A 17,654-nucleotide genomic window follows, 5' to 3' on the forward strand; every position below is an offset into this window, starting at 1 on the left:
TCAGTAAAATGCGCTAAAACTCAGCTTAAACGCAGCTATGCATGTTGAAAACAAATATTGTTTGATAAAATAATCAGTATGAAAGCAACGCTATGTCTAGCTTCTCAGTCTGAGCTCATTAGAGTTAATGCGACCACGCCCACGAAGCTTTGACATTACAAACAGCCTGCATGAGGAGCGCGCAACAGTAGACTGTGTCAGGAAAAACACGTCATTAAAATGAACTGAAACTCAGCAAATACTCAACAAAGAAACATGTGAGATGTTTCTAAAGAAAGCTTGATATGTCTACTTTTGCGATAAGTCTTACGATAAGTCTTATTCTAACGTTTATGACCTTTATATATATATATATATATATATATATATATATATATATATATATATATATATATATATATATATATATATATATATTATTATTATTATTTATAAAAATAAATACTTGTTTACAATACAGGTGCTGTTCTGTTTAAAATTTATATGTGGTGACTGAGTTTATTAGGTTTACTAGTATCGAGTTATTTTGTATGATAGTTAAATATATTTTAAATAAACTGCAAACAAAAAAATATATAAATAATCTTATTTTTTCTCAGATTCTTTCTTGAAACTCTTAGTCAAATACCTGTCTGATGGCTCATTATGCAGCTCATTATGCAGGTCTTCTCTGGTGTTACTCACTGCATAGTAATGATAGTTCATGCCTTCTCGCATAAACTATTTTTACACAGAAAGTGACTTAGGAATTTTATTTCATTTTATTGTTTTCTGTGAGAAAGTAAACAAGATGATTCTTACATCATTTTGAAGCAAAAACACTAGACTACCAGATCCAGTTCTCAAAAGTCTTGTGCACAAATGTTCTCTGTGTGTTTCACGGCCATGTTTCAGTGACTTCAAAATTTTAGTTTTTCATTAACCACGCATAAACATTTCTTTCTCAAAAACACAAACACATATAAACATGCTGCATAGGTATTATTGTAGCCTAACTTGTGCTGTTAACAGTGTTATCACACATTAGCTATTAATATGTTTTTAAGATACTGAAAACAACACAAATGTCAGTGCATGTCAAAACTTATCCAGAGCCCCAAAACACCCTCAGACCCCAGAGGGTTAATGTCTAATCATCTTGTTTAATCCCGCCCCTTTTCTAGGGCTGCTCGATTATAGTTTTTTGTTTAGTTTAGTTTATTTGTTAACAGGGTCAATGCAATTACATTTGCATGCTTTGTTTATTCTCCACAAATAAACAGGTAGCACATCATAATAATAATGTAGATTAGAGTGCTCACATATCTACACTATTATTACTGTAGTAAATTAGCTCAGGGTTATTCTTCCCGCACCTTTCCCGCTGTTATAATGTTGCGAGTTATGATTCAGATTTCAAGGCTCGTGTACCTTCTGGAACATTATATAGCGGAATAGCTTAGCGGGAGGAAGAGTCATTTGAACGGGGCTTCAAATGAATCGACTCTTTTGATCCGAACAAACAAGTCGTTCAGCAATGCTATCAACATAAAATTTGAGCAGGGTAGCAAGATCAAAGTTCAAGACATTAGATTCATTAATATACACAGGCACCTTTCTTTATACAAAATTAAACTTTATTGACTAATCTAACAAAAACTAACACCTAACACAAACACACATTCATACAAGCATAGGGGAGAGTAACAAACGTGAAGAGGTTGAGAGGATGTAATAATGGGAAAAACCTATGAGTCTGTAAGAACAAACCAAGCAACCAAACGTAATCAAATTCAATATAACCCTTCTATTGTCTCTTTAGGGTTAATTTAGTTCACAACAGTTTAGATGGGAGAAAGGTGATACTTGCGGTCTGTTCGTGATGTCCGAGCTCCCGTTGTTAAGCACATGGTTGGTTGGCTGATCTTTGTTCCTCACGAGGTTGTAGTTTCAAGTTGAAGCGGCAAAAAGCATTCTGGGCGGTGAAATGTCCGAGCGCGGTCCGATTAACCCTTTCTGTCTGGGTTTCTGCCTGCTTTCTTGGAGGTTTCTCAGTCTGAGGAAGTTGTAGAGGGTTCCAAGAGCGAAGAGAGAGAGAGTTTAGCTTGGTCTTCAACTATATAGGGCAGGTTCGGATCCACCCTCCATGGAAAGTTGACCAATTAGAAGCTAACTTCCTGGAATATTAAATTTATGGGTCTCTGTCCGAGGCAGAATAATTTGCATAGGCAAATTTTATGTAAATCGAGACAAAAATGTTAAAGTCTCTTAAAACGTTAATATGTTGTACTCATTAAAATAAAATGTCAACGATCAATTTGTACAGCGAGTAAGCTTTTCGAAAAGTCCAAACTTGAACAGTATACGAGGATGCTTAGCCTAGGTACAGTTAAACATTATATGCAAGGGTATTAAAACCAAAAATATTAATACAAGAGAAAGGGAAACTTTGCAAAACATATGATTAAACATAAAGAGTAAAGTTTATATGAAAACAGTGTTAAACAGCAAATAGTCCTTTGTAAGTCATTCCTTTGCTTAGAGCCGCATGGCACATTCCGTTGGGTCGTAAATACCTTGGAATCAGGTTTCGAGCCTTCTCTGGGCAAAGTTGGCTGGTTGTGGAATAAAATGCAAAATGTTTATGTGTCTGGTCGGCCATATTCGTTACACTTAAATTAATTCACAGGCCATATAATTCAATAAATACAATTCAGTAATTCATATAAAGCATAAAATGTCATAAATATTAACATATTAATTAGATAAAAACTAACATCTGCACTGGAAAAAAAATATTTAGCCCAGCTTTGTAGGCTCAATTTAAACAAGAAAAATATTCATCCTAAAACATGAAATAAATGTTATAGAAACCAAAATTTAACTTTCTCAAGTATCAAAATATTGTTACAACACCAACTTATACTTTTTTTGATTGTATTTCTTGAAAAGTAAAGCTTCAATGAATGATCTGGCAGATAGAACCTCATAATTCCAAGCGGAAAATGACTTGTGTTTTTTACTTCAATTCGCAAGTGCAAAGTAACTGACATGACAGAGACCTTAAGGGTTCTCTAAATGCAAATGATCAATGTATGAAAGAGAAATGCTACACACACATTGTTTGATACATGGAATGCAAAAACTTTTAAGCTCAATATCACAAAATCATTCAGAACGCAGATAGAACCTTATAATTCTAAAATGACAATTTGCCAAACCTATTTTACACAATCTAATTTCACTTAATAAACAGTTTTGTCTTAAAATATATTCAAAATTCTCTAAAACTGGACTTTTCCACCAAGCTCTCAAATTTTGCCATATTTCCTTCTTTTAGATATTGGGATATATAATCTTTTCCAGTACTCTTTTGCTTTGGGTGTTACAAACACGTCTTTAGATAAGCAAGAATAAAACATTTTTAGTATACCATCTTTGAAAGCATATTGATTTTCTTTAAAGTTAATCACCCTTCCTTCATCGCTGTGCATTTCCAATTTATTCTCTATCTTTGACAAGAGTTATTGAAAATCAATTTACTAACATGAAAAAAAATAGACTGAAAGAATGGAAAGAAATTATAGAAAACAACAGAAAGACCTTCTGCAGTTGCTATTGATCTATTTAATGTCTCCTACATGACATGGAGTCCAAACTATTGTGTTGTACTGATGTCTACACCTACAACAACCAAAAACCCAACCTCACAGTAACCTGTTGTGTTTTAGCAACCTCCACACCAACCATAAGCCTAAACCCAACGTCACGGTAAACTTTTGTGTACCATAAAGGTCTGCACTGACCACAACCCTAAACATTGCCTACTTAAAAAGCTTAGCCATGGAGCCTGGATGGCTGAGTCAGTAGAGCATCAGACTTTTAATCTGAGGGTCCAGGGTTCAAGTCCCAGTTTGGGCATATAAGACCCTTTTTGTGGAGCCACAGCTTTTGCGGTCGAGCTATTGCTTGCCGAAAGTTTCATCTGGATGCACCACACCACACGTGTGCTAGCCATGAGGACATGGCAGTACATGTAGTTGTGGCCGAGTGGTTAAGGCGATGGACTTGAAATCCATTGGGGTCTCCCCGCGCAGGTTCGAGTCCTGCTGACTACGTGCTGGCAGTGCGCAGTATTTTAATTTGCGACCTTCCTTGATTGTTAACAACTCCATTGTTTCTTGTGAAAATGGATGTGATGGTAGGCAAAAGCCACAAAAATAAATCGGCAGCCATGGTACCTAACTGCCCTGGAGGCCCTCCATTTTCAAAGACATTTGACAGAGAGTGAAGGTCCAGTGGTTGTCCCATAGCTTGCCGTGATCGTATAATGGTTAGTACTCTGCGTTGTGGCCGCAGCAACTCCAGTTTGAATCTGGGTCACAGCAGATTTTTCAAGGTGACATTGGCGTTGGACTCTGTGTTGCCATCCGTAATCTCCAGCCTCCTTTTAGTGCAGGCTGTGTTAATGAATGTTTATGTTTCCTAAAGTGTGGAAAACTAGTGATACGATATGAGCAACGGGACCTTTGATGCCAGCATGCTGTGTAGATAAGCATTGATCAAGTCACGCTTCTAAGGCATGGAACTAATCTTTTCAATTGTTAAGTCTCCATTCATTGCCACAACAACAGTAACCCCTTCTGCAGTTGCTATTGATCCATTTATTGTCTCCTACATGACATGGAGTAAAAGTATTTTGTTTTACTGATGTCTACACCTACAACAACCATAAACCCAACCTCAAAGTAATCTGTTGTGTTTTAGCAACATCTACAACAACCACAAGCCAAAACCCCACATCACGGTAAATTTTTGTGTACCGTAAAGGTCTGCGCCGACCACAACTCTAAACCTTGTCTACTTAAAAACATTGTAGAGCATCAAACTTTCAATCTAAGGGAACAGGGTTCAAGTCCCCGTTTGGACCCTTATAAGACCCTTTTTGTGGAGCCACAGCTTTTGCGGTTGAGCAATCGCTTGCCGAAAGTTTCATCTGGATGCACAACACGTGTACTAGCCATGAGGACATGGCAGTACATGTAGTCGTAGCTGAGTTATTTAGGCGATGGAAACCTGTTGGGGACTCCCCGCTTAAAGCAAGAAGCTTCTTCTCAACCATTTACCCCAGTATGCAGAAATTTTATAGGCTTGTTGTCTCAAGTTAAATGTCAGTACTTCCATGTCATACACCTCTTTAACAATATCATACCATTCGCCTACAGATGGAGGATCTTCCTTTAGCATTATTTTTTTGTAATGTTCTTTTTGCTAGTTGTTAGTAGTGTGTTAGGAAGATACACATCATTTTATGGTATTTCTGCAGAGTAAATTCCCAGGTACATAGTTTTAAAATTACATACCAGATTCAATCTCATTATTGCATTTATCTCTTTATTTAAATCTTGTGTATAATATTACAGTCCCTAAATATGTGGACATGATCTGCCAATACAATTTCACATTTTCTCCAGCATTCACCATTTTTTGATCTCTACTTTGAAAGTATTTTATTTTAGGTGATATAAAAAACCTGATAACATTTCTCCAAATAAATCCCCTCCATTAATCGGAATTAATTGTGATCATTTGTGTTTCCCAAAGTGTTAACCATTCCTCATTTGTTAGTATTAATTTGGCTACCCTTTCCCATTTATGTTTTGTATACATTATTGAGTGTTTCTTTGTTAATGTCAGACAGGAATAAAGTCTTGATACTAGTTTTTTTTATCAACCTTCTTTTTGTAAGCATCTATAAATACCTGCACTACTGTTGTTTTTATGTCTTCAGAATCTCTTATGCTTTTATTGAAGTAGTGTCTAACTTGAAGGTAACGAAAAAAGTCTTGTTTATCTAAGTTATACATATTGGAAAGTTGTTGAAAACTTTCTAATTCATTATCAGTAGTGTTGAGACAGAATGATGTTATGGCCTACAAACTCCATTGTTTAAATCTTAGATCTAGTTTTGCTGGTTTAAATTGAGTATCATGTTCAACCCCTCTTAATATCTTAGCTTGTTTTTCACATTTAGGATTCTTTAATTCTTTGTACCAAATTTCTAAAGAGCTCTTTGTCAGTGAATTCAATTTATGCAATTCTGTATGTTAGAAGTTTCTATCTCCTAATAATTATTGGAGAGGTAAGTGGATTAGTAATTGTTCAAATTCTTTCCACTTTGCACAGTATTTGTCATTGCACCAACAAACTATGTGTCTAAGCTGTGCTGCCTTACAATAAACATCTAATGATGTTTTCCGTTCCAAATGAAGCGAGACACTAGTTTTTTCCATTCATCAAATTGGCTTTTTGGTTTCTCCACTGGTAAAGCTTTAAAGAGAAAAAGTGGGCATGGTAATATATTCATCTTTATTATCTCTATTCGATTATATAGATCTAAAGATAGAAGGGGCCATCTGTTCAAATCCTTTATTATAGTTTCTGTAATGGGAAAGTCATTTATTTTTATAGATATCTGATAGGTCTGCAGAGATTTGAACTCCCAAGATATCTGATAGAAGGTACGTTCCATTTAAATGTAAAATCCTTGTGTATTTTATCATCTGGGTTATAGTTGCATTAAAGAGTTTGTGTTTTAAGTAAATTTAATCTATATCCTGAATGTAATCCAAATTTGTCAAGAGAATGCATCACCTTAGGTGAACTAAATTCTGGGTATGTAAGAAACAGAAACATCATCAGCATATAAACAAATTTTATGTTCTACGTCTTTAATTTTCACTCCCCTTATTTCTGCATAATCTCTGATTACACTCAAAAAAATAGCTCATTAGGTTAACTCAATTTAATTGTGTGCAGGTTTTCCATCCAATAAGTATGCGTAGCCCTAACCAAAAGATCATTTACATAATGAAAGTAATTGAGTTAGTCCAACTCAATTTTATCAAATATAGCCAAGCAAATAAAAATTCATTAAATTAATATAACTGATTTACATTCGTTCAACTAAATATAAATTAATTAATTGGAAATATTTATTTTTCATTTGATCCCCTGTTACTACACACACACACGCCAAACAGATTGTATCTTTTTTTTTATTATTGAAAAAACTTTTAGAAACACTTTTAACAGATCTTGCATCTGGTGTGAAGTAAATGTATCCCATGTTTTCCAAAGCATCAAACACATTAAGGGAGTATAGGCACCAGCAAATGATGTAAAATGTAAACATTCCAATAAATCTGAATGCTAGCTTGATCAACATTCAACTTAATTATAACATGGATTAAACGCACAACATATATATATATATATATATATATATATATATATATATATATATATATATATATATATATATATATATATATATATATAGTGCTTGTTTTACTTGACTAATTTGAATTGTAACAAGACAGTTTTTAGTATCTGTCAGACCTTAAAACCAGAAGATATAAAACCAGTCTTGTATGTTTAGGATGCACAAATAAATAAATGAAATTATACCTAAAACAGAGCACATTTAATAAAATGTGAAGCAGCAAACTTTGTAACGTTTCTTAAAAGGGCATAACCTGAGAACAATAATATGAAAAATGACTGGCTACTCGAGAGGTACAGCATTTTTAATCTGTGTAGTACAAATGGTCAATTCAAACAAAAACACAGTTAAAAAAAGGCTGTGGGGACCAAATTTGGACTATAGGAAGGTGAAAACAGACCAAGACAGTTTGATTATAACAAGGATACCCATTGTCACCAAAACTAGAACAATTTCTGAACATGCGACTTGCTCTGGCCAGTCATAATTCAAAAATCTGAACGTCAAAAATTCAGAAAAAAACAAACCAAAGCATTAGGTCAAGTCCAATTTAACAAGTGTTGCGTCAAGTAATTACCTGACAGGTATGAGAGTAATGGAGACACTTGTTGACACTATACTGTACATGAATGAGCTATGATGTGCAGATGTTGGCATCCCAAAAATAATAAATAAATAAATAAAAAAGTTGCATTGGGAAATCCAAACTTAAAACCTCATCAACCATTAGTTTGTAAGGGGTATCAATTATTACACCAAGTCACTCCATCACCCTGGCTGCATAGAAAACATTTATCATAAAAACATTATTTTGCATTTGTATGTCCAATTTTTTTTTTTTATACTTGTCCACATGCTTCCTTTTTGTAGCTTAGCCACAATGTAAAATGTCACATGGAAAACATCCATGAGTTCAGTGTTGTTGGTTTAGTAGATGAAAGATGGCAGAAGATTGAAAAGACAAATGAACCCAAATACGAAAAGCGTAAAGAAACTTCATTTATTTGTCATCTGGTGTTCACTTTAAGAAAACAATTTGATTTTCAGCTGCTGTATCTTTGGATTGAGCTTGTGTCCATCCAGATTCATTATGATTTTCTGGATGAACTCAAAGGTGTACTTGAGGTTTTCTGGAAACCTCAGATCAATGGCATAAATGAGCCCAAACAGCACAACAAAACCCATGATGACACTGCCAACGTTGGTCAGACCTTTAATGCCTTCGATCACAATTCCCACATCCTGTGGCTCCCCGTTGTCATAAATTCGGATTATGTAAATCCCCATGACTGTGCTTGAGATGCCCCTCTCCACATCATCAGTGCCAGAGGCCTGAAAAGACAGATCATATGCAATGATAAATAATCTGTGTGCATTTGTGAAATTTATAGAAGTCACAACATTTGTGAATCTGTGTGCATCTATTTACACTGACAGTTATTCAGTTTCATATTTGTGTGCCATGGGAGAAATAACGGAATAAAACTAGTTACACTGTAGAGTTTCACTGTTAGAGACTACATGAGAAACAATCAAACTTAACAAATATGCCTTAAAGAATGAATCAAGATCTTCAGACCATTAAATTGATTGATGAATAAAATACATCGACACAAACAGTCAGACGTTAATTCAATTGAGGTAAAGTTGGTTTTATATTTGCACATTCCTTCATTTAACGTTCCCTATATTATCTACTACGCTAATTTGAATATTGGATCTGAAATCACACGTAAATATGACTTGAAAACAACATTAGCACTATTTAATTGACTAAAAAAAATTGTCCTTTGATAGTCATTGGCTGCTAATATGATTTCACTATTTAGAGCTTGCAAATAACACCTTTCTGAAATGATAGCAAGGAAAAAGTCTGAATGTGCTAATATTTAACCAACTTTACCTCAATGTTGATTCAACATCACCCCGAAGACAAAAAATATTAAATCAACGTCGGAACATTATAATAAAAAAACGTTAATGTTAACTCTGTCAGTCTATTTTCTCCTGCATGATGAGCGACTGGCTAGCCAGCTAACGTTAGCCGTCAACTTTACTGAAAACCAAAGCAAAACTTTATCACGCTTGTTGCACACCGTCGAGAATATAACATGCATTCATAGCGAGGTACTCGCTGAAAAAGAAACGAATACTCACCAAAGAAATAACTTCTTGTAATCGGTAGCGTCTCATCAACTCGTCTGCAGCCACAGGTGGAAAATGGTGGACGGAGAAACGCAATGCAGGTGGCAGTGAAAATGCGCGGTCTCACGCATGCGCAAAACGGGGTCACTTTACTAAACTCATTTGATTTGGATTAATAAAGATTATAGGTGAAACGACTAATACATTTTACGTTACATCAATTAAATGTAAATTAATATTTTAAAAATAAAAATATTTAAATAATGGAAACAGTATTTATTTGTGTCACATCTAAGAAGGGCTTGAATCATTTTTTTGAGTGTAGCAGCTCGTCTTAATGCAGATGCTCGTTTAGATGCAGACACTCCTTTACCAAAACTGTAAATTGCAGAGATTAGTTGGGTCGGGTTGTGCTGTATTTTTTTAAACTGCTTGGCCATTGCAGTTAAGGCATCACTGTAGTCTGTGTTTACAGCTAGTTCACCAAGCACTCCCAGCATTCGTCTAACAGGAGACTGAGGTGTAAATGCTGTTTAAACAGACAATAAAAACAATTAAATTCAAAAAGTATTTGCAACAAATACTTGGACCTGGAAAAAAAAACTGAGGTGTGTTAATTGAAACTAAATTATGCGACAGAAATGTGTTTCACATAAACTGAATACACCTGCGCAAACACTCCACTGCATGCCTTTAACTACCTAGTAGTTTTTGGTTGTTATATGTTGTTATTATTTACATCCATTTACCTTTAATAGGTAATCTGTGATCTTGGCAGCACTTACCAAAAGGGTAAATAGTCTTCAGATGGTGAATTTGTATTTTTAGGTTGAACAGTAACAGTTTAAATGTACAGTAAACTCCTAATTGATTAAAAAATGCTGAACATTTTCTCCAGGGTGCAAACTACAAATAAGAGTAAAACTAAATATATAAATAACAGTAAATGCAAAAAGTAATGCAAGTAAAACGCAACAACAAAAAACTACTTAGAAAATCCTGGTTATTTGGGCTCAACTAAACATCCAGGCTTTATTGACTCACCTCCCTCTGTGTTACCCTGCACACAGGGTTGTTTAGAGAATGAGTCTTCTTGAGTATGCGTTGTTTCACACAATTAAAAAAAACTCTTCCGTCGACTGTAAAGACTCTGTAGATAGGTCAGAAACTTGCTGTATCTGTAATGTAATTACAAATGAAATTAATAAATATAATAAACTTAAACCATCTAAAACATGAAAGTATCAGAATACAACTACAACACTTAAGCTACCTATTGCCGCCAATTATTATCTCTACCTTGTGGTCAAAGGGTTGGCAATGGCTTGCTGATAGAGTATTTCAACGGTACTCATTTCCCTGGCATAAAGCATGTCTTTTACTATGGTGAAAAGTGTCTGTCTGTCCTTCATCTCAACTTTGTGGTCTTTGGTCCACAACCACCGCCACACAGCCTGCAGAAGATGAAATATGCAGAGCAGTTGTGTGGCTTCAGGAAAAACCTGTGCTATAGCTCCCTTTTCTGCCTTTGAGTCATCTGTAAGAAACACACGAGGACCTGCCTCACCACGCCCTCCGAAGGCATCATTTTTCATTAAGGACTTCAGCAGCTCCAGTCCCTCACTAATTGTCTTCTCATCTTCTGAATGTGTTATCACTATCCCTAGAGGAAGTCCACCAGCACAGGTATGTGTAAGAAGGAGAAAGACTCTGCAGTCCTCCCGGTCCATGTTACCTGATGAATCCATAAAACACATTTCTCCACTATTGGAGAGACTGTGTGTTCGTTTCATTAAAGGGGAACAAATCGCTACAAGTGGTGTTCCTGCGGAGGACATTTGAAGCTTGCTGCAGGTGTCATTACAGGCTGCATTGTAAGATTCTACCTGTCTTTCCAAAGCTGCTAGCATTCCCTCACCACTTTGCTCTCCAAATTCTTGTTTGTTCAATTTTTGATAAAGTCTGCAAACAGAGGTGTTAAAAGTAAATATGTTTATAAGGTAAACGTATCTGGCTAAAAACATACTCAAGTATTTAAATTGTAATGTAATAAATAATTTAATTTAGAGTCATTTGCAGTGAATAGGCCTTTAACAGTGACAGAAGATCTAATTGGGTAATTGTTCAGAATTAATTTGAACTTTAACAGTATACTAAACTGAACTAAACTGAATTAGTTTTAATTTGTATTTATAGCTACACCAATATGCTGTAATGTTTCACAATTTGAAATATTGCTATGGCTTTTATTTCTTCATCTATGTCATTATATACACAACAAAAGCACAATAGAATAAAATCTATTTAATTGAATATAAATAGAAGTTATTTTTTCCCTGACAGGCATACAAAATATTGACTAGGAAATAAAACACAACAAAATGCAATGATACAGATCAAAAGCCATACTGTATGTATAGTGCAATAACAACAATTACAATTAAAATGTAGCACAGCAGAAATCACAAAATAATTGTTACCCACATAAATCAATACACCCTTGTCTGCTAAGTCTGTAAAAGCTATTGATTTACACAGAGTAAAATGTAACATACCTGTAGCAAAACTGAAGGTCTGGGCAGATTGCACGGTTGGCTGAGGCATATACATACTTGTTGCCATGTTCAGCCAACAGATCACTTTTAATTACAGCCAGAGCTGATGTTGGGCTGTGCCCAATCTCAAATAATTGAGTCAGGGTCTCAACTACAGAGAACCCTACATCCTTGTGCCTCAGTGCCTCCGCAACAAATATGTTATGATTATGCACATTGTACAAGCGCACAGAGGTTGGGTAGTCGGGAATATGGGGATCATTGCTCCTAAAAAACAAAACCAAATCACACAAAGAAACTTTCAAAAACTTATTAATCCAATTTTGACACTTCTAACTCACCTACTTGATCCTCCCCTTTTGTCTACAGTCTTTACCAGAGTGCAGACCATTTTTGCCCCACAGCATGTATTTTTTGACAGCCGTCGTTGATTAGCCGTGCCTGATCGAACAGGAACATTGTGCTGGCACCTGTAATGAGCCTATGGAAAATATGAATGTTTAAATGTGTACAGAAGTGTGCACAAATGTTAGATATTTTTATTTTACATTCACAAATATCAAAGGGTCACAACAATGATGCAGCAGTATTCTAAGATCTGTCAGCAAATCATATAGGAAATCTGTACGACATTTATGTAGACTTTGTTCTCAGATTCATTCATTATTTTGATAAAGTACTTTTACATAAAAATCCCCTCAGATGAGATGTAAAAGTTTACTTTATTCTATAAAAGCAAGGTTTTGATGTTTTTGTGAGTATCCACAAATAAAAAAAGTTACTGCTTTGAATAGTCTTTCTCTTATCTTTATGACCAAAATGACAGAATATTTGAAGATTTTCACTGCCATTAGAAAAAAAGACACACACACACAAGCATACCTGCATGTTTGTCGATATCATGGGTTAAAGCTTTTATGCAGTAAATCTATGATACTTTTAATAATCCAGCATTTAAATCAAATTAATAAATGCCCATCATCACAAAATGATCCTCAAAATAACAGACAGGTATGCAGGCTGTAAATCACTTAATGTCTCAGAAAGTTGTATGTTTATCAATGAGGACTGTCATCAATATGAACATTGCAGCTATTTTATCTGCACAGACTTGTTTCCAGGTGGGCTGTAGCCTCACAGAAATCCTGTATATTTAAACCAATCAGAGGACAACTGAGAATCTTCAAAAGTGTTTCCAGAAAAGTGTGCTGTATGCATCAGAAGTTGCTTGGCATGATATCTGAGGCTGAGACTATATGATTTCAGAATCACTTTGGCTGTGTATATAAAAATCTATCTATCCATTGGACCTGTCCTAGGTTTATACAAATACTGGAGCCATCACAAGAGTAAAAATGTCACTGGACTATTACAAACCATTTTAAAAGTCAGGGTTAACTAATATTTTTAACTGGCACACTAAAGCTAAATATATTAATAAACATCTCAGTTTGTGTGAAGAATCTAAAATGTTTTGAACAGTAGAATTATGTATGTTTAAAATATTTACTGCAATGTTATTTTCAGTGTACTACATTTATATAGTGTGAAAAAGAATGAACTGATTTCACATTACCTTATAAAGCACACGTTGTCCCTTTTTAGGTTTCGTCACTGCCACTCTCCAACTCACTCCTGATGACCCACTAAGCTTTTTCACCCATTCCTTTACTTCATAAATGTCTGTCAATGCAATTCTTAGAATTGCTTCAAAACTTGTGTGGTCCAAATGTGATTCACTGTTTGTACTGGCTAAGCGATAGGTGCAAAAGTGGTATTTATACCCAGGAGGCAACCAGTTCTGTAAAAGTAAAAATAATTTACCTGAAAGACTGTTCACCCATAAGCATTTAAACAATTAACAATAGGCCAAGTTTATTACAACAATAATAATAATAATTTAAAAATCTAATTTCTAAATGCTGTTCAAACGTTTGAGATCAACATTATCATTAGTTTTTTTGTTCATCAAGGCTGCATTCACTTTAATAAAAATACAGAAAGCTGCATTATTCAGAAATGTTAATAGAATTTTATATTTCAATGTAAATCAATAATTTATTCTGAGTTTTCTGAAAAGCTGAATTTTCAGCATTATCACTATAGTCTTAAGTGGCACATCATAGTTCAGAAATCATTATAAATGCTGATTTATTATCATTGTTGGAAACAGTCTAAACAAATTAGTTTTCAGTCAATAAGAAACGCATTATTTTAACTTCTAATAATAATTCACAATATCACAGTTTTTCATTCTGTATTTTGGAAGAATAGAAAGCATCCTTCTATAAACAAGATTACAATTCTTGCTGGTCCCAAACTTTTGAAAGACTGTGTGTACTATATTTGTGTGTTAAATGAAAAAACAATATGTTTTTTTTTACCTTTAGATCGACAGCTTGGTCTTCACCACTACATAAGCAATCATGCTCTCCTGAGGGCGATCAAAGATAATAACATAAAGACAAAAAAATTAATTAAAACTATAAAAAAAGAATAAAAACATACACTCACATCTCCAAGTATTAAATTACTAATATTACACATTATCAAAAAGAAGTGTTTACCGTTTGTCAACGACGGATCCATCAACGACGACCTTGATTGATGTGTGCACTCTGAACTTCTTTCTCAGGCCACAAGTAACAACGTTGACCAATGAAATCGAGCGTGTCCTAGCTGCGGGGTGGGGTTTTCGCGTAGGGGGCGTGGTTTGCGCTTAACTGGTTTGGGGAAAAAAATCACGCGCCGCATCTGGCCCGCTTGATTCGAGTCCGAGTCCGGCAGCCGAAGTTGGGCCGAGGGGTAAGTCTCCGGCAGGCGACAATCTAGCCGGAACTGGCCCGAGTGTATTTTGCTATCTGGGTTATGTAATAAAATATTAATTTAAATTAAGATTTATTAAACCTGCCATTTATTTAAAGTTGCGCTTGTAACGTCAGTTATGTAACTTTTTTTTATCATCTTGCCGTATGGTTTTTCGTGGCCTCCTGTGATAGATGTACCCATCTGATGAACACTTCAGAATGTGGACAGAAGCAGTAGGAGATTTCTCGCTTTCTCTTTCACGAGTTTATACGGATACGACGTGGAATAGTGCACGCAAATCTGAACGCCTTGAAAAAGTCGTAGCGCTACCGGTTGTTGTCAACAACAAACTCTTCCGCCTTAAAGCTCCGCCTATGCTGGTTGATTGACACCTCATTTGCATTTGATTTATCATTTGCGATGTCTGTTTGAGCATTTGATTCACCATTTGCGATGTCAGTTTTAGCATTTGATTCACCATTTGCGGAGTCGTTTAAGGATTTGATTCACCATTTGCAGAGTTGTTTGAGCATTTGATTCACCATTTGCAATGTCGGTTTAAGGATTTGATTTATAGTTTGAGCATTTGATTCACCATTTGCGATCTCAGTTTGAGGATTTGATTTATCATTTGCGATGTCAGTTTGAGGATTTGATTTATCATTTGCGATGTCAGTTTGAGGATTTGATTTATCATTTGCGATGTCAGTTTGAGGATTTGATTTATCATTTGAGGAGTCGGTTTGAGGATTTGATTCACCATTTGCAAAGTCCGTTTGAGCATTTGATTTATCATTTGCAGAGTCAGTTTGAGCATTTGATTTATCATTTGCAATGTCGGTTGGAGCATTTGATTTATAGTTTGAGCATTTGATTTATCATTTGATCTTTTAAGCATTTGAATTTTCATTTTAATTTTGTTAGGAAAAAACTTCCATACACTCGCTTCCACTGGGCTGAGGTGCAGGGAAAACCATATATCCACCGCCTCCTCCCCTATTGTATAAATTAGCGCATTTACTTGATTTTTATCCGCTTGCGTCTCCAATCCAGATGTGATGCGGAATCTGTTAAAGCATATAATACATTTAGTCAAGTCTTCTGCTTTAAATATAAACTTCTCTGGTGGAGAAACTTGAAACTGATTCATTTTGCAGTCTGTGAGCTCGCTAGCATTAGCCCCGAGCTTTCAGTAAACGGCAGAGAGAAACAAATAGCCTGCGTACTGTGTTGTCTCTTATTTGTTCGACATCCGTTAATATTACGTTTTTGCTTCTGACACAATGTTAAGTGGTTAATATGTACACTATAACCTTTCTAGGAGGCACATCAGAAGGACCACACAGTATGTCTATTAAACCCACGGCTTTAATGCTCCCCCTTCAACAAACACCTACACAAGGTTCCTACCTCAGTAGTTAACCTGATACTACAGTGTTTGGGTTGGACTCCAGGCTATCTGATGAAGGCAGTAAGGTTAGACAAATTAGACCACCAATGGTTTAACTATGGTTTAACAAGAGCCGTTGGAGCCCTAAAGCAAAGGGAGGGGGCGGGAATAATCATATTCTGCTCCGGGTCACCAGCAGCTCTTGGTTCACCCAGCTAAACCAGCCACGTCAGTCTGCCCTCCCTTCAGACTGACGTGGCTGGTTTAACCAAAAGCTGTTGGTGGCCTAAAGCAAAGGGGAAATAAGAACACCAATTTCTGCTCCAGGTCACCAGCAGCTCTTTTGGTAACCCAGTTAAACCAGCCACGTCAGCCCGCTCTTCTTATTCCATTTGGGGGGGAAGGGGGGGCTGGCTGACATGGCTGATTTAACCAAGAGCTGCTGGTGCCTTGGAGCAGAAACGGAGAAACGAAAAGGTGGAAATGCTGACCGGCGGATAGATCACTTACTTAGGAGAGCAGGGATGTTCCTTCCAGCGATCTGGGGACAGCGTACCAGGCTGGCCTTAGAGATTAGTCTGCTTTCCTTCGCCTGCTTGGTTCTGACCTTGTACACGATGAAATGCCGGCGTTTGCCGCAAATGAGAGCTCTGACCTCCCTGCGAATCAGTACCAGGGCCATGCTGGAGAGGCGGCAGGAGGCCGGCGGGGTTTCTGAGAGGTAGTCTAGAAACTGGGCTAGGTTTTTTAGATAGTGCTGTCTCATTGGCTCGGTCATCCGCGTGCGGCCCAGCAGGGCAGGCCAAGCTCGGATTCGGGCTGGCTGATTGAGAAAAAGGAAGTACTCTGGCTCCGCGGTGCCTTTTGCCATGTATCCCAGAAAAGTCTTGATACTGCCCAGCTTGGAAGTGATGTTGTTCCGTAGGCGGGCGGTAGGCTCGCTGCCCAGTTGGAAGCCTTCAAATTCCCCCAAAAGCAGGTCTGCAGAAAGGGGACAACCAAGAGTCAGCAGAAACGACGACATAACCCCACCAGCCCAACAGCAAAGTGCTATAAAAATACTTAACTCAGTGTGAGGACGTGGTCCGGGAATGGGTAGGCTTGCGGGTTCAAGGCTTCCAAAGGCTCGGGGGGCGGGGGACATGCTGAGAAAGGTGGTCTTTATTCGGGAAGGTCATGGTGGGCTTGGGCCTGGGTCTAATCAACTCCCCCGGTGATCGCATCCATAAGTTTGCCAGCGGTTGTTCCAAAGACCCACCATCACCCTCAAACTGACTTTGTCGTGCTAGTGACCCACCATCCCCTCAAATTGACTTTGTCGTGCTAGTGACCCACCATCCCCTCAAACTGACTTTGTCATGCTAGAGACCCACCATCCCCCTCAAACTGACTTTGTCGTGCTAGAGACCCACCATCCCCTCAAATTGACTTTGTCGTGCTAGTGACCCACCATTCCCTCAAACTGACTTTGTCATGCTAGAGACCCACCATC

The 17,654-nt window shown here is 36.7% G+C and overlaps 1 protein-coding gene and 1 non-coding gene across 2 annotated transcripts; one reads left to right on the top strand and one right to left on the bottom strand.

Annotated features, from left to right (window-relative positions):
• Positions 1-4,015: 4,015 nt before the first annotated feature.
• trnas-cga (transfer RNA serine (anticodon CGA)) lies at positions 4,016-4,097 on the top strand. Its single transcript has one exon. It is a non-coding gene; the product is annotated as a tRNA-Ser (tRNA).
• Positions 4,098-7,550: 3,453 nt separating this feature from the next.
• Positions 7,551-9,493, bottom strand: zgc:171242. The gene is made up of 2 exons (NM_001111087.3): positions 9,422-9,493; positions 7,551-8,596 (listed from the first exon to the last, which is right to left on the bottom strand). The coding sequence occupies exons 1-2, from the start codon at positions 9,455-9,457 to the stop codon at positions 8,288-8,290; spliced, it is 345 nt and encodes a 114-aa protein (NP_001104557.2). The 5' UTR covers positions 9,458-9,493; the 3' UTR covers positions 7,551-8,287.
• Positions 9,494-17,654: the final 8,161 nt, after the last annotated feature.

Source organism: Danio rerio, chromosome 4 (assembly GCF_052040795.2).
Source record: "Danio rerio strain M-AB ecotype USA chromosome 4, GRCz13ab, whole genome shotgun sequence".
Taxonomy (NCBI): Eukaryota; Metazoa; Chordata; class Actinopteri; order Cypriniformes; family Danionidae; genus Danio; species Danio rerio.

Coding starts and splice junctions, on each gene's coding strand:
- zgc:171242 (NM_001111087.3), bottom strand. CDS start 9,457: ATGAGACGCTACCGATTACAAGAAGTTATTTCTTTG. Junction 8,597..9,421: donor TACAAGAAGTTATTTCTTTG/GTGAGTATTCGT, acceptor CTGTCTTTTCAG/GCCTCTGGCACTGATGATGT.